Source organism: Pantherophis guttatus, chromosome 1, assembly GCF_059756535.1.
Source record: "Pantherophis guttatus breed Tessera chromosome 1, ASM5975653v1, whole genome shotgun sequence".
Lineage (NCBI taxonomy): Eukaryota > Metazoa > Chordata > Lepidosauria > Squamata > Colubridae > Pantherophis > Pantherophis guttatus.
The window spans coordinates 111,296,999-111,324,741 of NC_142063.1; the positions used below are offsets into that span (position 1 = coordinate 111,296,999).

At 40.8% G+C, this 27,743-nt stretch overlaps 1 protein-coding gene across 4 annotated transcripts in view; it reads left to right on the forward strand.

Annotated features, from left to right (window-relative positions):
- The window catches only part of RAB3IL1 (RAB3A interacting protein like 1), a 35,669-nt gene extending 9,177 nt beyond the window's left edge, over positions 1-26,492 (forward strand). Inside the window, exons 2-12 of one of the 4 annotated variants that reach the window (XM_034420157.2) lie at positions 6,386-6,635; positions 7,899-7,994; positions 11,197-11,274; positions 13,961-14,179; positions 14,789-14,917; positions 18,761-18,889; positions 18,986-19,098; positions 20,188-20,211; positions 21,134-21,233; positions 21,521-21,587; positions 23,164-26,492. In XM_034420157.2, the coding sequence (XP_034276048.1) occupies positions 6,386-6,635; positions 7,899-7,994; positions 11,197-11,274; positions 13,961-14,179; positions 14,789-14,917; positions 18,761-18,889; positions 18,986-19,098; positions 20,188-20,211; positions 21,134-21,233; positions 21,521-21,587; positions 23,164-23,246 (1,288 nt within the window). In that variant the 3' untranslated portion in view covers positions 23,247-26,492. The remainder of the gene's footprint in view (positions 1-6,385; positions 6,636-7,898; positions 7,995-11,196; positions 11,275-13,960; positions 14,180-14,788; positions 14,918-18,760; positions 18,890-18,985; positions 19,099-20,187; positions 20,212-21,133; positions 21,234-21,520; positions 21,588-23,163) is intronic. The other 3 variants (XM_034420160.2, XM_034420159.2, XM_034420161.2) reach the window with 3 other exon arrangements.
- The last annotated feature ends 1,251 nt before the right edge of the window (positions 26,493-27,743 follow it).

Below are 27,743 nucleotides of genomic sequence, written 5' to 3' on the forward strand. Positions count from 1 at the left end.
TCTGGTTGATTTTAAGAGTTGTGCTTTGATAAGGAACTTTTTTTTTCTGGGCACCAAAGAAACACCTGGCTTATTATATTTTCCTCTAACTTTTTTCTTTTTGATAATTGTTTTTTTTTTTTTAAACTTTGTTAGAGAGACCCATTTTCTCTCTCCAGAAGTGATTGTCTCTGCAAACCTTTTCAATATGATTTATTTTAAAGAAACCACCTGTTCTGGAATATTTATTTATTTATTTATTTATTTATTTATTTATTTATTTATTTATTTATTTATTATCAAATTTATAGACCGCCCTTTTCCCGAAGGACTCAGGGCGGTGTACAGCCAAAGTAAAAAACATAGATATAAACATTAAAAACAATTTAAAAAGATATATATATAAGTTTGGCCCCAAAGTTAAAAAACAATAACAAAACATATTAAAAACATTTTAAAAAGTGTTAAGCCAGCCCGGCTTGCTGAAAAAGAAAGGTCTAGTCAGACCTGCAGTCAGACCTCCAAAGAACTTGAGGGCTTTCATCCCAACCACAGAATTTCATAGAACACTTTGTTTTCCCTTTTTTCTAGATCACTGAGCAAAGAACAATGTAAAATCAGGTACAGGACGTGTCAGTAGATTCCCAGCTTTTGCTGCACATTGTTTTTGATGCTGAGAGGGACTTTCCTTGATTCCAGGAATGGTAATTCACATCTAACAATAGAGAGCTGATATACAGTTGATGCAGGGGTGGGGAATATTTTTGCAAGCAAGGCCTCCTCCTCTTTTTCGCAATAGTTTGGAGGAGGCATGGGAATTATATCATCAGCAGCCAGCGTGGGGCTAAACTATGCCTAGTGGAGACTTAAAGCATTTTCAGAAAGTAAGTTGGCAAACAGCTCTGCTGGAAATTGGAAAATTGCCTGCAAATTTCATTTGCTTAGTCTTGGCAGGAGCTTTAGGGGCTGAAAAATGGGCCAGTAGGTACTTACACATTGTGGAATGAATTTGATATCAATAGCTTTGTGAAATAAAAATAGACATTTGGGCACTTGCAAAATTCAGGCAAGCTGATTTCATGGAATAACAATGTGCAGAAGCTCATTAATACCCCACTGCAGAACTCCTGATCCTATCTCTTAATTTTGGTTAGGATTGATGCTGATATGTCCTTTAGCAGCCTTCAAGGCGGGGAGAGGAAGCACAGGCTCCTGGCTCTTTAATCATAGCCAAAAGGCAGGTCCAATTAAATAAATGCCATTTATTTATGTTCATGATCAATATCCATCTCTTCACTTGGTCCTTTTGAGAAACTTTGAGCCTCAGTGTGATCTGGGTGGCTTCCATCGGGCTCCTAGTCAGGCTGTTGGCTGCCTAGTGTGTTATTTTACTTGGAATCAAAATTGAAGTATAAAAAAAAGAACTGCCAAATCAAACATCTTATTCTTATTTTGCAAAGTTTTTTGCAAAGATATCCTTTATTTGTTTCTTGCTTCACATGAACTTGAACCAATCTGATTTAATTGCCATTGCTTGATATATATATATCATTTACTCCTGATCTTTTTTCCAAGCTTGATGTAATCAAATCTTGGCCATAGGATAATGTTGGCTAAACTTGAGCAATTGCATTCCCAGGATTAACCCGTAGGGGTGTCTGGATAATGGCTACACTTCTGTAGTTTCCTGTTTGGATCTTTTCCACAGTGGTTTTTCTTCTCGTGTGTGACATATGTTTTTTTTTAAATAAATTATAGGTAAAAATTATTATGCTTAGGATCTTTATCCTTTTAAAACTATCACAGGGATTTTCAGTGGTTCTGAGATCTTTTAGCAATAGCAATAGCACTTAGACTTATATACCGTTCCATAATGCTTTACAGCACTCTCTGAGCATTTTAGAAATGTCAGCATATTGCCCCCAACAACCTGTGTCCTCATTTTACTGACCTTGGAAAGATGGAAGGCTGAGTCAACCTTGAACCGGTCAGGATCGAATTCCAGGCTGTGAATAGAGTTAGCCTGCGTTACTGCATTCTAACTACTGCGCCACCAGGACTCCTTTTAGTGATTTATTAATACATTCATTCATATAGCTGTTCATCTCACATTTATGTGACTCTCAGCTGCTTACAATAAAACAAATAAAATACATAAACCACACAATATAAAAAATAAAAATAAAACACAAAGAAATTAGGTGTTATCCAGTTATTCACATAGCCAGGCGATATGCTGTGTCTGATGCCCAGGGCTCCAAGCTCCGGCACAATTTACTTTACTTTTGCATTCATTATAACTTGTGAAAGAAACAGCTTTCTACTGCTGTTACTGCTATTACTAGCTCCTCCTCCCTTCCCCCTTTCTTTCCATTTTATATGACGAAATTTGGGATAGTGTAGAAATGTTTATGGAGATTCTCAATCATCCATATCCTGGTTGTCCCAAAGGTGTTTTTACAAAAAGCAATTGGATTTGGATTTCCTTGGTTTTTTTCTTGAAAACCTTTTGCATCTCGTCCAAGAAGCACTCATTTTCAGAATTTGAAGAATTGCCACTGGAAACTCTAAAGGAAACACCCATTCTCTCTATTGATATGTCTGTTCATGTGTTGTTCTGACCTAGGCTTCCTGAGTCAGTAAAACACACGAGTAGTCCCAAAAACCTGTTTTATTTTAACAGCTGTGAATTCTGTTCCTTCACAGATGAGTCCCAAATAGTTGTAAAGAGTCCTTCGGGATAAGGCTGATAATCACCCACCTTTATCTCCCTTGACACGCTGCCAAAGACCTAATTGGCAAAGCCACATGGAGTCCAGAATCAAACAGAGCTTCAGACTTTAAACTGCACAGAATTAACAATGTTGCTTCCTGCAAAGGCCCACATGCCTTTGCTCCTCTTTTAAGTCTTATGGGAGGGGCCAATCATCTCCAAGCCCTACTCCCAAGTTGTCCCTTTTGTTTTAACTGTTCTTGCCTTCTGGCAGCTCTGCACATGCGCGCGCTGGGAACAGGCTCATCCTGTTCTCTGCCTCACTGAGGTCCGACTCTGGAGGCTCTGGAGGCAGCACGTACCTCCCAGATGGCCCTTTCTCTGCCTCCGACGCAGAGCCCTTGTCCGAGACTTCCCCAGACTCCAGGACTGGCCCATGTTCCTCCCCAACCTCCTCACTTTCCGACTCTGCTGCCAGCTCCGCCGGCCGCTGGCGGACCACAACATGTGTTGGGAATGTTTGTGTGGAGCAGATACAAAACATAAGCAGCTGCCTTAATGCTATACTTTATTAGGCCATTGATAAGAAATACTGAAAATGTCTCTTAAGATTTTAGGAAGAAGTCTCTCTTTGTCCTGTCTGGAGGAACCAGGGACTGAATCTCAGACCTCCTGCATGCAAAGCATTATTATTATGACAGAAAAATCCAGTTCTTCAAGAGTTTTGTTTCTTTCTATACTCAGAACAAAAGCTCTGCATTGAGAATGGAATTGTTTTGAAAGTTCTGGGTGGTTTTTGAGTGCTGTACCAGAAGTTTTGTTTTGTGGTTTGTGATAGGTTGCATTTCATTCAGTTTTTCCAGTTTTTTCTTGCTGGTTGTGGGACTGCTACTCCTGGCTTGGACTGGATGGAATGGCGGAGGGAACTTCAAGGCAAACAAGCCCTTATTGAAGCACATGGTTCAGAACTGAAGAGCCATTGTGGAGTCTGCTCTGGTGCTGGAAAACAAGGGCAGGAATGTTGCCACTGTCTGACCTAGGTTGGTGCTTGGGAATGCATCACTTGGTTTCATTCATAAGCATGGCTGAAACTTTTGAAGTTGTATATATCAAGACTATTATTGTTATCTACGTTGGAATGATTTGGTTGATTTCTACACTGTGGTTTGTTTTTGTTTGTGTCTGCGTATCTGTCTGCATGCTCTTATATCCTGTTGATGTTGAGCTTCAGAATGTCTTCAAATAAAATAAAAGGTTTTTTTTTTTATGTCAAATGCCCTCTGATATTCAACTTCAACAGGAACCAAGAGTATGCATGGAATGCACGCAAAACTATGCTCAGTAATGTTACCAAGTCAGTCAAAAGTCTGTGAAAAGATCTCTGGTTGATAGTTTTGTTGTGATTTTACTCTTGTATCTTTTTAATGGTCAGCTGAAGAGTACATTGAGCTATAATCCATTTTTGGCTGCGTCTAAGTTATGAAAGTATTTTTTAAAAAAATATATATAACGTACAATAACTGGAAGAAAAAAAAGTATTTCCACTGAAAATTTAGGAGTAGAAAATCTTCAAGCAATTTGAGAGGTTGATGGAAATTGAAGTTCAGCTATATCGCAGAAGTCAAAGATTCTACGTAAACCTATTTGTGTATGGAAAAGTTTGTGTATAATTTGAAAAATTATTGTCACAAATGTGGGAATAGATAAAAATTAATTACTATGCAAGGGCGAGGTTTCTTTGACCTGTATATTAGGGCAATGTATCTTCTTTCCAGTGGCATCTGCAGCAACTTCCACATCAACTCCATCCCCTGTAATCTGGACCTCTTTCTTTCCTGGTTGAAGTGAGGAAAAGCTGGGTTTCAGTCATGGTGAATGAATCCTTGAGAGAAGAGGAGCTGCCTTCCTCTTTGAAGGAGACAGTGATATGCCCCTTCTTAAGGAACCATTGCTCGACTCAGATGTACCCTGTTTCCCGAAAATAAGACCCCACTGGAAAATAAGTCGTAGCATGATTTTTCAGGATGCTCGTAATATAAGCCCAACCCCCAAACTAAGCCCCAGTTAAGATTGTCAGCCAGATGGATGCATTTGATACCGTATTTCCCCAAAATAAGGCCTAACCAGAAAATAAGTCCTAATGCGTTTTTTGGAGCAAAAATTAAAGACCCGGTATTATTTTTGGGGAAACACGGTACTAAATGAACTACTGATGTGTCTCCAACTCTTTCTGAGGAAAGAGAAAATAGTGGAGAAAATGCAAAAAGCCTTGAATGAAACAGATTATTTGGACCTGTTGCAATCCGGTTTCAGGCCTGGATTCAGTACAGAGACAGCTCCTGGTTGCACTTGGAGGGACCTGGTTAGAGGTAGTACATAATGTTGTCCTCGTTCTCCCCCAAATGCTGTCAGAGTGCTGTCCAGGTATTTGGAAGCTGCTTGAATCTGGAAGGGAAGGAACGGAGAGAAACTCACCAAGGCAGAATAGCATTGGGTTTGAAGTCCTGCTGATTCCAACGAGATACCATCTTTAGTTCTGAATGTGATTTCATTTCCCATAATCGAACTGGGTTGTAATTTGGAGGTGTCAGGTCCTGGTTGAAAAGCATGTTGTATGTGGAGCGAAGTGGGTTATAGCTCTTCTTCTGCACCGGGTGATGCCAAAATAACAATACATGCTAGTGATGATATCACGTAAATGCTGCCTTCTTTTGTATTCTGACAAAATATTTGTGGGCTGCTGTACCAAGTTTACCTATTCTTTTGATGAGCAAGACTGCACCAAAGCTAATTGTCAATAGCCTCATTCATGTTTTCAGTGAAGGAAAAAAAAACAGTGAAGAGATTGCTTCCTGGAGAAATATTTCCAGCCTAGCCTTCTTATCATGTGATAGCCAATTCCATTTGTAAAACTCACTGGCAGAAAACGAACTCTTAAAATAAACAGCCTGCTTGATTTGCTGTGTTGCTTCATCTTCACTCCCCTCCCTCCCTCCCTTCCCCCCACCCCGTGTGTGTGTGTGTGTGAGTAACTATGTAATGGAATTCATGTGGGACATCCTTGAGTGGAATGAGGTGAAATAAGGGATATATGGACCTAGGGCAGTGATAGCTAACCTTTTTTCCATCGCGTGCCAGGAGAGGGGTTGTGGGGGAGGTTCGTGCGTGCCCATGCCCACACCCATAATTCTATGTGCCCTCGCTGCGCATGTGTGCAATCCCCCTCCCCCCCACTCCTGGCACGCGATGGCCTGGGAGGCCCATTTTTCTTTCTTACCTGGCTCCAGATCCTCTATGCATCTGGGAAGTCTCTCTAGGAGTCTCTGGAGGCTGGGGACAGCAAAAAACGTCACTTCCTGTCCCAACGGGAGTTGAGAAATGGGCCCTTTCAGGCCTTTGGAGGGCCTCCGAGGCAGTGGGAAAGGCTGTTTTCGCCCTCCGCAGATGCATAGAGAGGATCTGGAGCCAGGTAAGAAAGAAAAACGGGCCTTCCCCACCCCCCACCTCCAGGCCCTCCGGAGGCAGGAAACAGCCTGTTTCCCTACTTCTGGTGGGCCCAGAAGGCTCGAAAATCAGCTGGCCGGTGCGCACATGCGCGCCAGAGCTGAGCTAACGTGCCCACTGATATGGCTATGTGTGCCACCTAGGATGTCCCTCTTTTTAATCCTGAATCTACTGATTTCTTTCTTACAGCCAGACCCATATTGAGGAGGCCAGGCCACAGCTCCAAAAGCAGCTAGTGGTGGGTCAGTGGAAAGTGCTTTCATCAACTAACAGAGGGCAAGAGTTACAGCTCCCAGAGTCTTCTGTCAAGAGCCTGGCCGGTGGGGATGAGACCCAGTCGGTGGCACAACTGAACGTCTCCCGTTTGCGCAGCTCCTCGGTAGAAATCCGTGAGAAAGGCTCTGAGTTCCTGAAGGAGGAGCTCCATAGAGCTCAGAAGGTAAGCATGAGGTTAAGAAGGGGTGGAGAATTTGGCCACTAGTTCTAAACCCGCCTGTTGGCAAACATAAAGCATATGCTCAGATGTTGCCTCTCAGTGGGTCCAAAAGCTTCATCTGAATTGCTTGCCAAGAAATATTGAGCTTTTGTCCATTTGCATTAGGAAATTGACATTTTGTCCTGCCGCTCTGCTTGTCTTTAGGTGTTTGTGAGCTACATTGATTCCATTCTGTCCAAAGCTATTTCATATCAATTCATGAAGTAGACAGTTGCTGAGCAGGTAAAACGCTAGAATACTATTAGGAAATTAAAACAGAAAACCAGATGATTTATGTTATTCCATTTTTTTTCCTGCTAGGTTTTTACTGTATTATATGATTCCCCTCATACTCTGTAAAGTTCGTACATATATTATTTAAGCCCATTTCATATTACTGATTTTGGTGATTTTTCTAAATAGAACTTGGATCAAATGTCTATTTCTTAACTTGGTTTCACGGATCTTATGCTTTTACAGAATCCTTACTGCTTCCTATTCATAAATGATGATATGTTCCTTTTGAAACAGGGATCATTACATTGTAATGCTTCTATGTAGTTTGGATTGCGGAACAGACTGGCTACAAGACCAGGGTTTTCCATAACAAACTGGATCAGAACTGAAATTTGGGACAACACACTTCCACATTGTGCTGTCTCGGCAAACAAAAGTTCCAGTCTGTTGCTTCTCTATATTCCAGACTCTGATTGACAGCAAGTTTTCTTTCCCCACTTTCCTGCTTATATGATCTGGCTCTAGATCACAGCTAAGGACTTTGAATAGTCAGCTGAGAGTCTCATATTGCCTTTGGTTGCCCATAGGGAAGCCCAAATTATGGTATGCTATTTAGTGGGTTTATTTTCTTTATGCTTTTCTTTATATTTGACAATCTGAAGTTGAAGTGGTAGGAAAATGAATTCAGAGTTCCATATTTTCTAAGCTGCATGTCCAAGTCCAGCTTTTGCCATTGCCTCCTTCAGTTAATATGTTTTTTGGCAAAGCAGGCCCACTGAAAGTTTTGGTGAGGTTTGTAAAACTACTTTCAGCTTAATAGGGGTAGACAATTGTCAACAAGTTTCAGTGTATGATAGATCTCTGTGGATGTACATGTGTGTTTGTATCTCTCTCTCTCCGTCTTTCTTTCTCTCTCTCCCTCCCCCTCCCTCCCTCCCCTCTCTCTCTCTTAGAATGACTATCATTATCTCTTGTGTTTTCTCTCTGCAGGAATTAAAGTTGAAAGATGAAGAATGTGAGAGACTTTCCAAAGTCAGGGAGCAGCTGGAGCAGGAACTGGAAGAGCTGACAGCAAGCTTATTTGAGGTAGTGTACTTTCCTAACTCGAACCTGGCATCCAAATCCTGAAGGTAATGGTATGGCTCCTTTACAAACCAAGTCCAAATTTTAGCTTAAGTAATTGGTGTACATCTTTGAAAACATCTCTTTGGACATTAGGATCCATGCATCTCTTCTCTCCCACAAAGTATGCTCTGATAGACTTTGAAAGCCATACTTGTTGAAAGAATAGAATTCTATCTTGGTTTTTTTTTTTATTGTATTATTTCATATTATGCATGTTTTAATAATTTACCATTAACATTTTGACCCAGGTGATTTCCTAGAGCTGTACTTTATATATTCAGAAAAGCTTTACTGTGTAAGAGCAGTAAAACTCATATTCCACTGGAAGAAGTTAGATCCAGCAAAAGCCACACTGTGTTGTTTCTTTGATTATGTAGGCCAGCACCAACAGGAACTGGGTGTTTGCATAAGAGCACTCTCTCCTCCGTTAGCAGAGCAACCATTTCTCTTTCCCTAAAGTCAGCAGAATCTGAGCTGGTGCATTTTCTGTCTCATTACCCTGATGTGTTGTAGTCCTCATAGGAATGGAAATTTCTCATTTTGTATGGATGCATAGCCTTTCTCTGGGGGATGAGGCTATTCATCCATGGCCTTGGGTCAGAGAGGTGTGCAGTCATTCTCTTGCCATTGAACATTAGCTAGAGATGAGCGAGGAATTTATTCAGTTCCCATTTTTCAGGGAATTTATCCAATTTGATCTTTCTGAATTCTTATGTAAACTTGAAATGCTGAAATCTGAATTTCACAGTGCACTTTGGAACTAAAACAAAAGGGGGGAGATGTACACAAAAATTGGTATGTGTTTTTTTAAATCGAAATTGCAAACTGGTACAGATTCACTCAGGCTGGAAAAATGAGAAATGGAATATAATTTAAGTGGATACGCCTTAATTATGAACAAACTTGAGAGAGCTTGGGTTCTGCAATCCACATCTAATTCAGATAGTCTTCCTTAACAACTGCATTTGGGACAGGTAACTCCATAGCAAGGTGACACAATCTTTAAGTGAAATATCATCTGACTTGCATCTGCTCCACTGTGGACATCAAGTGAATCACTTATGGTTGTTAAGTACAGTGTCATGTGACTGCATCTTGCAATTTACTGCTGGCTTCCTCATTGCTTTTGCTTGTCAGAAACTGACTGTGAAGGTTGTAAATGGAAATTACATAACAACAGCACGTTGTGCCTGTTGTAAGTTTAAGGACCAGTGATAAACCTATTTTTCAGTACTGTCATAAGTTTGAACAAATGCTAACTAGGGCAGTCAGTATCTGATTACTGCTTGTATATAAGTGTGTGGTCGAGGCAGGGGTGAAATCCTCCGTGGGTCGCTATCAGTTTGCTTGCCCGCGCATGTGTGGTGCGTGCCGGATGCATGCTGCATGTAAAATGTGCACCAAACGCACACTGCACATGCATGCATGCGTAGTGTGCATCAAGTGTGCGCTTCGCACAGAAAAAGGAGCCATTTGAAGGTAAGCAGAACAGCGGGGGGGGGAACAGCTGTGCTGTGTGATTTAGATTCACTAGAAAGTAGGATTTCTTGCTTTCTAGTGAATATAAATCGCATGGCACAGCTGATCGTCGGAAATTAGCTTTTTTTTTTTACTACCGGTTCGTTGAACCGGTAGATTTTATCACCACTGGTTCGCCTGAACCGGTGCGAACTGGTAGGATTTCACCATTGGGTGGAGGGGAGCTCGTTCTTATCCCTTTGCAAGATCATATTGACTGAAGATACACCAGGATAAGGCAAGTGAATAATATTCACCTATATGGCTCCAGGTGAATATTAAATATAAATTGAATACTGAATGCTTTATTTATTTTTAGTTTGCTTTTAAGAACATTATGTTTTGCTCTTTCAAACACATTCTCAAGGAAAATTATGAAAATAAAAGTAAAACATGCAGGAAGAACTCCACATATTATAAAAGTACTTTAAAATTGCCAGTCAAACATAAAGCTCTTTGTGGCCTGCACACTCTGAATCATGTGAGGACCTAATTTTTTTATATTGGTGAATTAGGATTGGCAGTGATCTTTCAGCTAAGAGGATTTATTTCAGCCCTATCCTCTCAAAATTCCAAAGTATTCTATGGCAGCCCCATTTAGAGCTGATAAATAAAAGATATGTCTCAGTCCAGTATTTTTTAAATAAAAATCTCAAATTTAAAATATAGATAGTCCTCAACTTACAACCACAATTGTGTCCAAAATTTATGTTGTTAAGTGAGAAATTTGTTAAGTGAGTTTTGCCCCATTTTATGATTTTTCTTGCCACATTTATTAAGTAAATCACTGAAGTTGTTAAATTAGTAATATGGCTTCCCCATTGTCTTTGCTTGTTGGAAGGTTGCAAAAGGTGATCACATGACCCCGGGACACTGCAACTATCATAAATATGAACCAGTTGTCAAGCATCCAAATGTAAATCACATGACCATTGGGATGTTGCCATGGTCATAAGTGTGAATAATGATCATAAGTTACTTTTTTCAGTGCCATTGTAATTTTGAACAGTCACTAAATGTAATGTTGTAAGTCGAGGACTAACTGTATTGGTGGTATTTTGATTGCCAAGACAAAAAAGACCCTGAAAAGAGGAAATGTTACCTTAGATACAGTACATGTTTCCAACAGGGAAAAAGAATTCTGTTTCGTATTGTGTGGTTATCATACCTGCCCTTGCCACTGCTTTTTATGGTATTGCAAGCCACCTGCCCAACTGCCACCAATTTGTAGTACATAAAAGTAACAGATATGCAGATGGAAGAGAAACCGCAAAAATAAGCTTGTGGAGAAGAAATTGGATGGAATGTTTTTTAAAAATCACGATTTAATCTCAATATTTCCATGTTGGCTGCACTCATTTTCCACATTACCCTTTCCTCATGAAGTTTGCTTAGAGTTCTGCATTCTGCAAGACTCGCCTGTCACCAGTTCTCAAAGTCTATGCTCTTCTGCTGTATGTGATTAAATGTTCCTTATTTTAATGTGCCCTGTGCACCGTGTGCCTGTGTTGGTTCTTATGGGTGGCAGTTTGGGAAAAGACAGTTGGGCCTCTATTCCATGTTCTTTAAAAGTTGTTCTTGTCATTTTTGAGAACCTGATTGCCTTGGACAAAAGCGTCCTTTTGTTTTATTCTATCTGCCATAGGAAGCCCACAAGATGGTCCGGGAGGCAAACACCAAGCAAGCAGCCTCAGAGAAGCAGCTGAGGGAGGCTCAAGGGAAGGTGAAGAAATCCATTTCATACATTGCCTTCATCCATACAATCATGGTGACCCCAAGACCATATCTACTAAGCATATCCCAAAGTCCATGAGCCTGATACTGAAAAGGAAGCTTTTAGATATGGGCTCCTCTCATGATCTGGATAGCAAACCTGCTTGTACTAGTTCCCAACTGTGTGGGGAGTGTGTGTATGCATACAGAAGTTCTGGAGCAGGGTTTTCTTTCAGATGTAAAGGTAGTGGGAGCCACTTGGGTGTAGAATATCTATTGCGGCTCCTTTCTCCTTCCTGGTTGGAGGCAACAGGTTAAAAAGGCCCTTTTATGTGGCAGAGTAGTCCAAATCAAGCTGTTGTACAGGAGCAGGAATCAAATCATATAAAAATGCTTCTGAGGTGTAATTTTTCAAATGTGTTGTCAACCTGTTGCCTCCGTGCTGATAACTGTAACAAAGCCCAAGCCGATGGGACACCGTTCCTCTCAGTGAATGCTCATGGGAATTTGATGATAAAGCAATAAAAAGAATGCAGTAGGGTTTGTAATAACTTTGTAGAAAACTGTAATAAGTTTGTAGAAAACTGAAAACCAAACAGCTAAACATAAATGCACTGCGATCAAAAAGAGAAATCCTCTAAAGTTAAAGACCTGAGTTTTGCTGAAGCAGGAGACTTGGCTCTAGCTGACTGAAAACTCGTGTTATTTCACATGTTTTGGGAAATGTTTTCCATGCAGTTCTGGCAGTTCCAGTTCAGAAACACATCCTGCTGAGTTTGCTGGGGTTTGCTTCCAAGGAAGGGAGCAGTGGGTTGTAGCCTTAGTAGGCATGAGCAAGGCCATAAATAGGTGTACCCCTATGGCTTGATACTAGAAAGAGTTCAGAGAGTATTCAGAAGGCAAAGAAAAGATAAGTCAAACATGCTCTGCCTGCTGAAATACAGGCCTATTTAGCAGCTACAGGAAGTCCTCAATTTACAACAGGTTGTAGACCGTTTAGTTACAACAGACCCTGAAAAAGCTATTTGTGACCTAGATTCGAAGTTAAAATGTCCACCCTCACATGACTGCATTTTGGGTGTTCAGCAGCTGGCCTGCATTTACAGCCACAGGCAGCATTCTGTGATCACCTGACCATGATTTATGACCTTTTTGCCAGAAACTGGTGTTTATTTCCTGTTTGAGGTAAAAAAAAATCACAACCCATAACGAACAATGGGTTTGCTTAACTACCATAGCATTCTGTTAATGGCTGCTTAAAATTGGATGCGGCCACGTGATTAACAACCATCACAACAACCATCACAAATTGCTTCACAACAACTTGTGACTGAAATTACACACTGAATTATAGCCATGTCGAGGACTACCAGTATACATTCAGAAACAATCCATGCAGAAAAAAAAGAAGGACCAAGAAGCATAATGTATTAAATACATTGCCTCAAGGACCTGGATAAAGCCTAGCTGTTGGATCCATTGTGAGATTTCTCTTAATATCAACATTTTGACATTAAATCTTCATCCCCAAATTATCCACAGTAACTGAAGCCAATTAGGTTTCATCCCATTCTCTGGAGGAGCAGAAAATGTCTTTGCTTCCAGCATGAGAAACCTTCAGGTATTTGAAGTGTCTTGCTTAACCAGTTTGTGCAGAAGAGGGGACAAGAGATTAGTGATACATCACTGATGCTTCAGCTTCCACAATCCCTTTTTTGATAACTTTAAAAGAACTTGCTGAACTCGAACTTCTTGTATATTCAAAAATTCAAGAGGCACAGCTAAGGATTTTTGAAAGATTTGTAGCTATGAATTACAGAAAAAAAACTTGCCATTGTAATGTGATTATACCGCCATCTGTTGGCAGAGCAAAAGCAAATCACCTGAAAGATTTTGTGTTATATGCTTTATCCAACCATGAGAAATACAGATAGTCCTCGACTTACAACCACAATTTCTGTTGCTAAGCAAGACAGTTGTGAGTTTGCACCATTTTAGAACCTTTCTTGCCACAGATACAGTTGTTAAGTTAGTAACACAGTTGTTAAGTGAATCTGCCTTTTCCATTGACTTTGCTTGTTGGAAGGTCGCAAAAGGTGATCAAAAGATCCCAGGACACTGCAACCAACATAAATACATGCCAGTTACAAGCATCTGAATTTTGATCACATGACCCTAGGGATGCTGCAACAGCTGTATGTGAAAAATGATCATAAGTCACTTTTTCAGTGCTGTTGTAACTTTGAACAGTCACTAAGCAAACAGTTGTAACTTGAGGACTACCTGTGGCCGCCTTTGCATGAACCAGTATTTGTATAAATATTTTTATATTTGCCAGTATTTGTATAAATAAAAATTTTGCACCAAGAAAACCAGATATGTAGGTAACTAATATATGCAAATATGTACGCATCCTTTCCTATTTAGTGTGTTTGGTAGTTATGACGTACAGGGGAAAATCTTTATAAAGCTTATATGCTTAACATTTGGGGATTATGCAAGGAAATAAGAATAAAAACATGTAATTTAGAGGATATAAAGCTAGTAACTCCTGAACTCAACTTTCTGTTTGCTTTAAAGAAGAGCCCCGACTGATTGGCTTCATGAGCCATTAAATGTTCTCCTGGACATGGCATAATCCTGGGACCACCAAGTCCTTTGCTGATCAATGCTGATGGCTCTTTGTTTCTTGTCAGATTGACATGCTGCAGGCAGAGGTGACAGCCTTGAAGACGCTAGTTATAACCTCAACTCCTTCCTCGCCAAATCGGGAGTTGCACCCACAACTTCAGAGCCCCACCAAAACATCCTTCAGAAAGGGACATGGACGCAACAAGAGCACCAGTAGCACCGGTGCAATCACAGTTGCTGGCCAGAGTGCACCCCAGGAGTCAGTCAACAGCGAATTCAAAGAGGTGGGTAAATGTGATCGATCCGCATCTAGCTTGAGGCCCTGGGAGGAAGCAAAAAATTATCAGCCATGCTGTGTTGTGTGTGTGGTGGGGAAATGCAGTAAGGCCAGGGATCTAGTGGAAAAATCTGTTCTATCTTGTACTTACACAACCTGCTTCATTACAGGAAGTGTTGAGAAAAATTTCATTGACCTATTTTGATTAATTCCTTGATTCTGGTTGGGTTCTTTTGATATACTAAGTCAGAGTCAAAGAATTAAGCAGTAATTATAGTGTATAGGCATGAATGAGCTTAAATATAACTGGAATCAAACACGAGAAGTCTTGTAGGTTCTAGCCATGTTGGACCAGAGTTCCTGATATTGCTGGAGAAGGATAATTTGGGAATTCTGGGAGTTGCAGTCCCAGTACATCTGGATTAGATAGGATGCCACCTTTATGTACCTTCTGGGGTGGGGTATTTGTGCCCAAGGTCTTTTGTGACTGAGGTCGTCGTCTTTCTAATCTTCTGTCCCTCTCACACCATTTTCCTTTCTCTCCTTGTCTTTCTCCTCTTTCCCCCCTTCTCTCTGCCCTTGTCACCTATCTGTCTTGGTCTCCCATTCCTTAAAGTCTGGGGTACCCACTCTCCTCTCCCTGCTGCTCTGTATCGTCCCTGCGAAGGCAATCCACATCACCTATGAGCCAGGCTGGCGGTTCCTGGCAGCAGACTCTCCTTTCTCCTCTCCTCTCTCGCGGCAGGTAATCTCTTTTAGGGTGGGGTGAAGTAGAATAGCTCTGCGACTAAGAAGGTAGGCTCAGATATTTGGTCACAGCAGTGCCAACAAGATTTGCTGGTGAAGGTGTTCATAAAGTCTGAGGGAAGCTGTTCTTCTTCTGTACAGACAGTAAAGAGCCATGTCCTCACATTTCCTGTTGATTATATCCATAGCAGTTGTTGCCAGAAAGGGTGGGACTGCAACATCAAGGCTGGTTAAAAAATCTTAATAGTTGCAATCCCAATCAGTCTGGCTGTGGAAACTGGTTTCACTGATCTTGAGGAAGGATCAGTTCTGGGGACAAGAAATACTTTTTGGATGCGCTTTTAACACCTTCCCCCCGTTCAGTTTTTTCTTTAACACTAACAGTCATTTTTGTGTGTTCTTTTCTATCTAAATGTTTTCCCTCTTCCCCCATACGGGTGCTCTGAGGTGGTTTCCTGGTCTCAGGTGAGCAGTCCCTGTAGCTCAATGCTTGTAATGTTGTCAGTAGAAACTTTTCCTTCAGGCTGCATTCACTGCTACATTCTTTTCATAGTTCTTGGCGTGTTTGTGCTCTGCTTTTTAAAACTATGTACGGACAGGAGAGTAAGAAAAAATCTTCCCCAAAATCTTCCAATATTGGAACCTTTTATAAGCTTTTTTTTTTTTTTTTAAAAAAATTCAGCTAGGGATGTTGGAAGTCAGTTATTTCTGTCCCAAAGGTGCTTTTTCAAGAGGCAACTGGACTTTCTGTTTTTTCTTTGAAGACGTTTCGCTTCTCATCCAAGAAGCTTCTTCAGCTCTGAGCTTCTTGGATGAGAAGTGAAATGCCTTCAAAGAAAAACCAGAAAGTCCAGTTGCCTCTTGAAAAAGCACCTTTGGGACAACCATAATCTGGATAATTGAGAATCTCCATAGACATTCAGTTATTTCTGATTATCATGGTTATGCCTTCTATTGTGGAACTTTCTAACCCTCTCCAACATTTGGAAGAGAACATGCTGGGAGAGGTTGGCGGCTTTCTGAAAACCTGGAGGTATTCCTGGGTTTTGAGGATTGTCTTTATTTAAAGAGGAAACCTGGAGGTACCAAAGTTTGAAGATTTTGAGAATTGCCTTTATTTAAAACAGAAGTCGGGAACTACAGCCCCTTTATGACTTGCTGGCTCAGGAATTCTGGGAGTTGAAGTCCACAAGTCATAAAAGGGCCATAATTCACTACCCCTGATTTAAAACAAAGGTCTCGTCTATAGCTTTGGCAGTTCCGTGGGCCAGGTTGAGAAATGACAAGTTCTTTTCCACAAATCAAATATGAGTTGCTAACTTATTTACCTTTGGAAAGGAGAGCTCACAAATTTATGGAAGACTGGATGGTCAGTGGCTACTCAGGATTGCTGTATATTACGTCCAGTTTTGGAATCAGAAATCCCAAATGTTTAGCAATTGCTAAAAGCAAAATTGGAAGGGGGCTCTGCAATCATGTCCTATTTGCCTTGGGTTTCCCAAAGGCACCAATAGACATTTCTGGAAGTAATCAGCATTTGAGACTTGATTCATCACAGAATGTTTAAAATATTTTTTATCCTTAAGGGATGACTACAAAAAACAAGCAGGCGTGTTTTCTCTGTTGGCCTTGCCTGCCTGCTAATGCAAAATCATGGGTGCCCGATCGCCTTTACTTGCTTGATTAAATATTTATTTATTTACATCTTGGCTGGCTTACTTGACAGATGAATGTGATGCCACCGCAGTTGAAAAGACTCTTTGATCTTGTGAGTCTTCTCCCTGCCATATGAATACACGGCTAGAAGAAAGGACTCATTGCATCCTGCCTTTCCTAACTAATATGCCTTCTTTCGTAACAGTCAGAACCTTCCATAGAATGCTTCAAGTATGAGTTGTTTTTGAAATTGGCCCCTTATTCAACACAACTAAGTAGACATGCAGTGTTTTGGAAAAGACTCATTTTTTTTCAACTGGTGAAGGGATGCTTGTTTGCTGGGATCGGAAGTGAATTCCTTTTTGATGAAGGGAGGCAATTAAGCTTCTTTTCATGGGAAAGCCATGCACACGGTTATCTCCCTATTCAGTGGAACAAAAACTGAGATTTAAAATACATATCACTTGTTTAGAAGAGCTTAAAATTCATGTTGCCAATAGTAATAAAGTTATAGGAGAATGTACAGTTGAGCTGTCTAAGGTTTTCCTGCCCTTCTTCTGGACCTGTGGGAAGCAACTGAGTTGTCATAAAGAGAAGCAGGAGATTTTGCTGAGGCGCCGCCCTCTTTCATTGACATACTGCTTGAGTATGAATGCAGATCACAATCCATGCGAGGCTGTTTCCCCAAGGAGAAGAGGGAACTGATCTTCACCACTGATAGAGCATGTGAGCCCCTGTATGTTCAAATATTTACAGACTAATAACTGATGTTCTCTTTGGTTACCTTATTGGGATACTACTACTGTAATCTACTGATGGAGGATACATTGTCTCCTGATGATGCTCTCTCTGTCATGCCCTTTCTGCAGTAACCACAGCAGGAGGCAGAACTGCCTATTGCTGATGCATAAGTCAATTCTGTTTCCTTGCCTCATCATCTGCCTAATGAATAGGACATACACTAGAACTGTGATGGCAAACCTATGGCACACGTGCCAGAAGTGGCATGCAGAGCCATCTCTCCGGGAACGCAAGCCATCACCCGTTACTCTTCTGGGTTCCGGTGTGCCGGCCAGCTGTTCTTCATGCACATGGGAGCGCTGGAAACTGGAACAGCAGCTGCCCAGTGCGCATGCGCATGTTCTGCCCCAGCTACGGATCCCAAGGAATGTAGCACACACAAAACTCTGAACAACTCGGTTTACTACAAACACAGTCTTTTGCAAACGCAGGCTGTTAATAAAACGTCCTTAACAACCTGCCAGAAATTCCACAGATTAGATAAAGTCTTACAAGAGTTGGCAATTAGGCCAGAAGCAAGGTTTGCAAAGAAAATCCATATTCAATGACCAGCAAGTGAACATGTGTTGTTTCCTGCAATGTTTACAGGCTGTGTGCAAACTTAAATAGGCTAAGGGAGTGGCCAATTAGCCCCAAGCCTTACTCTTGAGGAGACCTCCTCCTGAGTAACCACTCCTGCCTTTTGGCAGCTCTGCTTGCTCGTGCATTGAGAAGAGGCTCCTCCACTTCATCCTCTTCACTTGAAGGAGCCTCTGGAGGTTCTGAAGGCCCTGGCTGAATCTCTGCCTCTGGCACCACATCTTCTTCAGCCTCCTCGCTATCCAACTCGAGTGCCGGCTGCACAGATTGCTGGCGCGACACCACACCAGCCTCCTCGTCATCAGGATCAGCAACAATCTGTGCAGGCCGCTGGTGAATCACAACAGCGCATGCCGGGCAGCTGCTCTTCCAGTTTCCGGCGGGTGCATGAGCACCGGCCACCTGGTCTTCTGGTTTCTGGCGTGCAGTGCACATGCGCCCGCCGGAAACTGGAAGATCATCTTCTCAGCGCACACATGTACACCGGGCAGCTGCTCTTCCGGTTTCATACACGTGCTGGAAACCAGAAGAGCAGCCGCCCATTGCACGCATGTGCACGGCTGCTGCTCTTCCGACTTCTGGCTTCTGGCTTCCGGCACACGCACCGACACACACGCTCCCGTTTCGGTACTCAGTGCCCAAAAGGTTCGCCAACACTGCACTAGAAGAACGTTCTGGTTTTTGTGAGGTTTTCCCTCACAAAACCTTTCTGGTTTTCCTTCTTCGTGCCTGTGTATCTGTGTATGTTTTTCTCTCCCTAGTTTTCTTCAACAGACCTCTGTTTCGTGGTTTTCTGTCGCTGCAGGTGGACTCCATCTTGTTTGCAGAATTTCAGGCTTGGAAGGAGTCTCCAACATTGGATAAATCGTGTCCTTTTCTCAAGCGGATTTACCATGAAGATGTAGGCCCTTGCCTGGACTTCACCAAGCATGAAGTCAGTTTAAAGATGAGTTGTTCAGAGATTTCTGAGAGATGAAGGTGCTTCTTCCTTGTTGACATGAATTCCTTGTGTTTGTTTTCTTTGGTGCAGCTTTCAGAGCTAGTTCAGGCAGCTGTGGAGCAGAACACCCTTACCATTGAACCAGTGGCTACTCAGACATTGCCGGTAGTGAAGGTGGCAGCCATTGAATGCGGTGGACCAAAGTAAGATCATAACAGCTGTCCAGCTGCCTTTTTTTTTTTTTTACTCCCCCTCTTCTTCCACAGATGCACCTTGAGTTTTTAACATGCTACATTACCAATTGCCTTTCTGAAACAAGGTCTTCTATTTGGTTGTTCACGGAATTTGTTTTACTGCCCCATTGTGTATCCTTCCTTTCAGTTTGTACTGCTTGGCCCACAAAAATCAGAGGAGGAAGCAGAGGAGGCGAAGGGATCAGTAATAGGAGAATCAGATTACATGAATGTACAAAAGTATAAATTTTATTAGCAACAATCAGCAGTTCTAATGGACCTAAATTTAGCCAGAAAAGCACTACAAACTTGGGTACTAGGTGAAAATTGTTTTATGCTGATGCAAAAACTATCTTACTGCTGGTGCAGTAAGAACTTGACTGAAGGGATGCTTATCTTCCAGGCATGGAAATCAGACATTAAGGGAGCCTGAGAGATATGATTAAATATTGTTGATGGCTACCCTCAACCACCACTTTGTGAGAAAATATGATTTGATCTCTATGTCTTACTATTTGTACACAACTCTGAGCAAAGGATTTAAACTGCCTGGAGTTACCCAATTGCTTTCTCTCATTAGACTGCATGGCTGCTAAGGTGATTCATCTGCTGTGCAATCCCCCTCCCCCTGTCACCAGTGCGAGGTGGCCCACAAGAAGGGGCACGTGGTTACTTTAGACCCAAGTGGTATGGTCTGTCTGCTGGGCTGGAAATAATTTATCCTTGAGACAGATATTCTCTCTGCCCCATTTAAACTTTAGGAATAGTGCAACCCAGAATTCTGCTACTCTGAGTTTGTTCTTATCGCTTTCTTGGTAGGTATAGGATGTGCACTGATGATATTACCTAGTTAGGGTAATGAGATGTCTGCAAGAAAACAAGCAAGCTCAGAGAACTCCAAAGACCCCTCATATAGGATTGTAGCCTAAATAATTCAGATGTTAATCTTCCCTCAGTTTGAGCTGTGCTTTCTACACACACACCGCCATTAGTCCAAGAAGAATGAATGTTGCCATTTCTAGCCTAATACTAGTTTCAACTTCTTATTTCTTCTCACAGTGGGTTCCGGTCCCAAATTATAACGTAAGTTATTTTTTTTAAGCCAGTTGAAAAGGTATTTACTCCATTATTAATAAGCTACTAACCCAAGTTGTTACTAACAGCTTTGTAATTGGTGCTATCAAATAAATTGTAAGCATTCAGGATGCTGACAACATACCATATAGGTAATCTTCAATTACAACTGTCTTTGAAATGGTTCATCTTTATTCCTGCACTGCTGGGTATATAATCCCAGAGGAATATTTTTGTCTACTAACTATCAACTTTCTCCGTTAATATTAACTTTATTTGGTTTTCTGTGATGCTGGTTACCTCCCAAATCCTATAGCTAGACTTTTGAGATGTTTTGATTTTTAGATGTTTTGAGACTGAACGCCCCAAATGCACTTTTCAAACAAGCTGCAAATAGCACATTTTGAATCAACAAAGTTTGATTCAACAGAAGCACTGATTAGCCTCCAAGATGAAAAACAGGAAGCAGGAGGGCTGTACAAAGACAAGCATGTTGGGGAATTCTGGGAGTTAAAAAACACTGGTTTAGATTGTTCACAGTTTTAGCTGACAGAATAGGAAGTTCTCCTCCCAGAATATAACAATCCCTAATATGAAGTTGACAAATTTACCATCCGCTTCTAAGAAGTGTAAATTGTAAATTGAACTGAATTGAGTTGAGTTGAGTTGAACTTCTTTGTTAATAAGTATAGCTTTATACTTATTATACTTAGCTTTATAGTCTTAATATATTTTAGGATAAATTCATAGTACAGAGAATAACTTTAAAAAACCCGATAACATACTGTGAAATCCTTTAATAGGATGCAAAAATGAAGGTCTTTGCTTGGGTTTTCATTGTGGTGACCAGCATCATGTTTTGTTCCCTTTTGTCAAGGCCTCTAGATGACATCCTGCTTAACTCTTTCTACTCCCACCTCCCTTTTCTTAGGAAATGCGCTCTGAGCGGCCTGTCCCGAGCCTGCAAGCATCGCATCAAATTGGGGGATTCTGGGAATTATTACTACATTTCCCCTTCCTGCAGGGCCAGGGTAAGTTCTTGTTAGTAATGTGCCTAGCAGAAAATAATATAATCTTTATCTTATACACATTATGTATAAATGTGAATACATGCAGAAAAATTGTGTTCAGCTTGCTTGCATTTGCTTTGCCTTGCTCCGTGCCTTTTTTAGGTATCTTGGCATCTGATGCCAACAGAGTAATCTATCATCTTAAAGACAAAAGAGTTTACAATTGTCTGTGCTATTCACATAAATGTTTTCTGTAAATATTTCCAAATGTGCTTATAAATAGGTGTTATGTTTGTTCCCTCTTTCAGATTACAGCTGTATGCAACTTCTTCACTTACATTCGGTACATCCAGCAGGGACTGGTGAGACAAGATGGTAAGAATTCCCCTCTTTTTCTCTCTTTGAGATGTGGAAGTTGGGCTCTTCACTTTGTAGCTAATTCACAAGGTACACAACCAACTCACGTGATTACAAATGGGACCACCAAATCATTCCAAGCATTTTGGATATTTCATAAGGGAACATTCAAGAGAGTATTATTCCCCACCCCCCTTGTAAATGTTACCCAAAGCAGGTAGAAAAGAAAGGAAGTCTAGCTGAACTAATGTGTTCAGCTACATTACCTGAACTTATCTAGATAATCTAATGTGTAATGGCATAAAGTTCCTGTGCATAAAATCAAACCCCAAACTCCAGAAATAAGTTCAAGAAGGTATATGTGATGTTAAGATCCACGTTCGGATTTGAATTTTGCAGAATTTGAACTATTTTTAGGACAGCATATTAATTAAAAATGGGTAGGGTTTCAACATACAAATGCCTTCCATTCAGTGAGAAGATAAATATGTGGTTGTCCTGGGCAGAAGGAATAACCTTGTGAACAGGAGGAAGAGCCACAACTAAGATGCTTGGGTAAAAGAAATCTGAATCCAGAGCAGAAATGTAAGCCAGTGCGAGCTGCACTGGCTCCCGGTGGTCTTCCGGGTGCGCTTCAAGGTTTTGGTTACCACCTTTAGAGCACTCCATGGCTTAGAACCTGGATACTTACAGGACCGTCTGCTGCCACCAATAGCCTCTCACTGGCCAGTACGCTCTCACAGAGAGGGGCTCCTCAGGGTGCCGTCGGCCAAACAGTGTCGGCTGGCGGCCCCCAGGGGGAGAGCCTTCTCTGTGGGGGCACCTGTTATCTGGAATGAGCTCCTCTGGAGATACGGAGGATCCCGGATTTACGCACCTTCCGCCGCGCCCTCAAGACCTTTTATTCCAACAGGCTGGCCTGGCCTAACTTTCCCTTTTAAATGGTATATGAGTAATTTTAAATCTGTTTTTAAATATGGGGATGTTTTAATTCGTCTCTGGCCAAATTGTTTAATACGTTTTTATATTGTTTTAAATTTTATAATCTGTGTGTTTTATCTTTTTGGCTGTTCACCGCCCTGAGTCCGCCCTGAGTAGGGTGGTATATAAATCTAATAAATCTGAGTAGGGCGGTATATAAATCTAATAAAATAAAATAAATAAATAAATAAATAAAATAATATGAGAAAGTGGAGGGCTGATGGTGGTGGGAAAAGAAGATATCATACTGTTAAGCAAAGTACAGTGGTAACACCCCCCCCACCTTTTGGTCCATAGAGAAATAGCCATTATTGCAGGGCAAGGATCTTGCTTTTGTGCCACACAAACGATACACATCAATTCCTCTACCTTCATATTTTATCAAGATCTCTTGTTAAAATATGAAGTGGATTTTCCAAATGGAAGGGATAGGTTCCTCAAATGATTCTCATGACTTCTGATCATTTGGCCATGCTGGCTGAGCCAATGAGTGTTGAGCTCAGGAGAGCACTACCTTGGGGAAGCTAGCCTTCTGCTACAACGTTTGCCTTCTGCTACAACGATTTCTCATTTGCTTCTCTGTTTAATCTCTCTCTTTTCCTTTGACCCACAGTGGAATTGATGTATTGGGAAGTCATGAGGCTTCGGAAGGAAATGTCCATTGCTAAACTGGGCTTCTATCCCAGCGAGATGTAAATGGAAGATGATGGTCAGGAAGGATTTTTGCTGTCAGTTATTCTGTGGACACCCAGAAAATCGATGACAGAATGTCTGCTCATATTCAAGATGGTGCAATATTAATTGAAAATGTAAGAAGCACAGGCTTTTCCTGTTGAGTGACAACTTCAGTTTCTTGAGAGCACCTACTCCAGGCATTTTTACCTAGTGAATATGAGCTCTCTGGCACTATGGAATGAGGCCATGTTGGAACTCCTTCCTTTTTTCTATGCATTCCTCCTCAGCCAGTATATAATGTTCTACTTAAAAGCCACTCTATATACACACATATATAAATATATAAAAACATATTCCTGAGGCCTCGGCTGGACCTTGGGCTCATTATCTGTTTGCCATTCTGAAATCTTAAGTGCTATTGATCATTGCTGCATAATGGATAGATAGATAAACTACTGCTCCAGCTTTCCAAAGACATGCTCTTGCTGAAAACGGCCTTCCTTGAAAGCTGCAAGGTGCAGATTCCTCCAGTATTTCTTAGGAGCTTGAAAGAGGTAGTTGGGAAAGGTTTTGCTTTTGTTTCTGATTGTAGCTCAGGGTTTTCCTTTGAGGGATCCACAGACCCTTTGCCATACTCTGCACGCTGGTATTAAAGCCACTCCTGATCAAAACCCCAGTCACGATGGAAGGATGGGGAAATGATCTAATGGATAGCCACTTGTAACTGATGGACTTCTTTTTTATGCCACGGACATTCTAGAACAAGCTCTTCCTACCTGAAATTCTTTCTCCCAAGGCTTCTTCAACTATGCTTCGTTGCATTCAACATACCAGTCACGGATCCATTGCCATGACCTTCTTTAGCCCACATTTCTGCTGTACTCCTGGTTCTCATTTAGAGGCTTGCATTTGGCTAAGTATTTTCTAAACTTAAGCCCTCCCCCCCACCCCCACCTGATTCACATCCAAAGATTGACCACAGAGACTGAATTTTCTAGTAAGTCCTTATACACATTCTGCAGTTTTTAAAAAAGTGGGGGCTATCTGGATTTCATAAGTGAATCTTCAGTTTTGATGCTACAGTATTGATGAGGATCTCTCTCTTTTTATTGTATTTTAGGGTATACTAAAAGTTGATATTGAATTTTTAATTCAAATATCTAGATGATCTGTTGGGTGTAAATACAATGAAAATGCCTTTCATTTTCTTTGGTTAAAGAAGGAAACAGCTTTTCCTTTGGGATAATATTTTGAAACTTCTGAGATGAGAACAGCTGATACAGGCTTCCTAGAAGACATAATTTCCCTTGGTAGCCATTCCCTCCTACTTTCAGACCGAGTGGTCTAGTTGCTGGTTACTGATTGCGGAAGGCACTTGCTATTTCAGCTTCAGCTGAATAATGACAATGAAAATCAGGTTTTGTTGGTAATCCATGAATTCACAAAGCCTCTACAAACAGAGTCTCCTGCTTGGATGAATTTAGCCAATCAATTCAGCTAGTGTTACTGAGAGATTGTTCCATTGGTTCCATTGGGCATGTATACCTGGTTGGCAGCAGAGTTTTGCATACATTGTGGCTTCCTTTTGGCTCCTTATGATTACACCCTCGTCCCAGATCTGTGTGGACTTTACCAGGTTTTCAACTCTACCATCATAAGAGGAGGAAGCCAGAACATGACACAGTGCCTAGAGGTTATCAACTGATCATTGGTGGGGTTGTTGGGATTATTTTCTGAATGCGATGTGAAGCCACATCTGACTGACAACACATCTGAGTTGTCTATAATAGCTGAATTGGACCCTACCATTTCCATTCTTGGGGAAGTAATGTTTTCTTCAGTTTGCCTTGAAATTAATAGGTTGACTTCACTAATATGTTGTGTTTATGAGCAATAGAACAAGCACTCTTTGGCATTTTCCTGGAAGTTATTGACTTGGGAGTGTTTGATAGTGTTGCATATCAAACAGTATTTTCTTGACCCAGTTCTTGGAGTGGAACTAAAGATGCCCCACTGCTTTGTTGTTCACTATCCCTACTATCCTACTATCCTAATCATTTATAGCACCACTTGAGGGCTAAAGACATAGCAGTCAGGAACTCTTCTCTTAAAGGATGTATTTGGGAAATATGCTGTTGAAATTACTTAATCAGGAGAACAAGTAGTAACACACCCTTTTCCTGCTATAAGATTTCTGTGCATCACAGGGCACCTGCACCAAGATGGATGAATAAGCCAGAGTTTTAGAATTGCTTCTATTACAACAGAGAGTGCTGCCTTTATAATCTCACCTCTCAGACACCTAAAATGATGAACTATGTGAGTATATGAAGAACGATCTTTTGGGCCAGAGATGCAGTTAGTCATCTTGCAAAGACCGCAGAATGAAATTGTCAAAGGAGGCCTTAAATCTATTCATACTCAGTGGTGAGCATGTATCTGATTGCTTTTCTATTGAGCTAAAACCAGAAGTGAAATGGTTTCTAGCAACATTTGCTTCAAGAATATTGACTTCTGCAATTTTGCCTACTAGGTGATTAAGGAATTGACCTATTAAGGATGCGCCCTAGAGCATTCTGATATTCAATCACCTTTCCCCAGCCCAGTGTCCTCCTGATGGGTTAACTGAGAACTCTAGTCCAGCTCATCTGGAAGACAGTAAGAAGGTGGAGGGTGCATTAAGGCACTGTGATAGGCAAGCAAATAATAAAAGATGGTGAAGAACAACTGAAGAGATCCTTGTAGAAATGGTGACTGCCTTATGAGAAATTTCAGTTTGTTCATTGAAAGGAGATTTAGCATTGTTTTGAGTACAAAATGAACTGTTGTGAAGAAATATCCTCTGAAATTTCATCTGCAAAAAGTATTTCTCACACCAAATTCCCTGCAAAGGCCTCCAGTTTATTTCATACTGGCTGGAGGTTTTGCATTGTCATTATTTACTTATCAATATTTGGTCCAAGAAGAGATGAAGGAAATGATTAGATCAAGATGGCTTTGCTAGCTGCCAGTTTTCCCAAATTACAAGAATTGGTTGCCTGAAAAGAAAGAAAAAAGCATATTACAGCAGCTTTGAATCTTTTCTCCTGGTTGCATTATTATCTCTTCCTTATTTCTGTGTTCCTATTCTAATAACGTATGCTGATTTCTATTTAATAAATAGACTCCAGTGTTGACATGAAGCTGGTTCTTATTGCCATTGGACTTATTTCTTTTGAAGTCTGCATGTATTCCAGTGATAAAATAAACAAGGCATTACAACCCGTATTGATTGTGTATATATATATATATATTAGTGTTGGAGCTTGAATTACTATTAATTTTACTGCCTTTAGAGACATCATTATGGCAAACATTTTTCCATACAATCACCAGCACTAGAATCCAATTCAGATTACCTAAATAACAAACTCAAAATTGCACCCAAAAAGAGCCTTGGCCTAAAAGTCAGCAGTATCTCCATTGGGGTCAGAATGACCCATCAGTTTGAAGCATGACACATTAACCATGGAAAGGATGCATGTCCTGTTCAAATGGAGAAATCAAAGATACCTAGCTCCAGAGTCCAAAACAATCCCTTTTGGCTTGCATAGTTAGTTCACAATAAGACAAACCACCAAGGAGCGAATAGAAACAGTACCCACAAGTATTCATGACAATACTTTGACCATATTGTTTATTTTAACATAAAATATTGGCTTGATTTGGATCAGAGGAATGTCAGAAGCATAGTCTGTACAGATTAACTACTTTTTCTATTAACTGCTTGCCTGCTCAAAATACTTCCCCATCAAATACTCTGCTGTGGCATTACTTAAGTGTCACGCTTTGTAAGCATGAAATGGCCATTTGGTTGAGTAAAACAAGAGCTCTTTGTGTGGAGGAAAGAATGATTTGAGGTAGAAAATGACTCTCTCATTCAGAACACACCCCAAAATACAAATTGGCATTTTTCTCTTTAGGACCAGGCTTTGATCGATGTTCTGGCCTAGAATTTTGCTTCCTGGAACACAAATCCTAAAATCCAGGAAAGGAGATCTGTGAATAACGACCATTAAAGGTTTTCAGTATGAATTTGAACATAGGTGTTCCCTACCTCTTGACTAATATGCTCTACAAAGCACAGTCTGTCATCCTATTTTATGCTCCTTGGAATATTGCAAAATTTGAGGTAAAAATTAACTTATAAGTGCACAGACTAATAGACAGTTGATTAGGGTTATATGGGTCTCTTAGTTATGAGCAAATGTGATGAAATTAAATTATAATTCATCTCTGTGTGGCTTAGTTCAATACGTTGCCCTAGTGAAGATTTAGTTTTCCTAGTTTTATTCCTGTGCTATATTTGTAAAACTGCAGATTAATGTGGGCTTTCACACAGCCTGATGAATTAACTCATTTGAAACTGTATAGCTTAGAAAGAATCTGCCTCCCTGACTTTAATTGGATTTTAGCTCCTGGTGGTTTTTTTGTTTTTTTTTAATCTATACATAATCTGTGGGCTCTGGGTAATTGTGA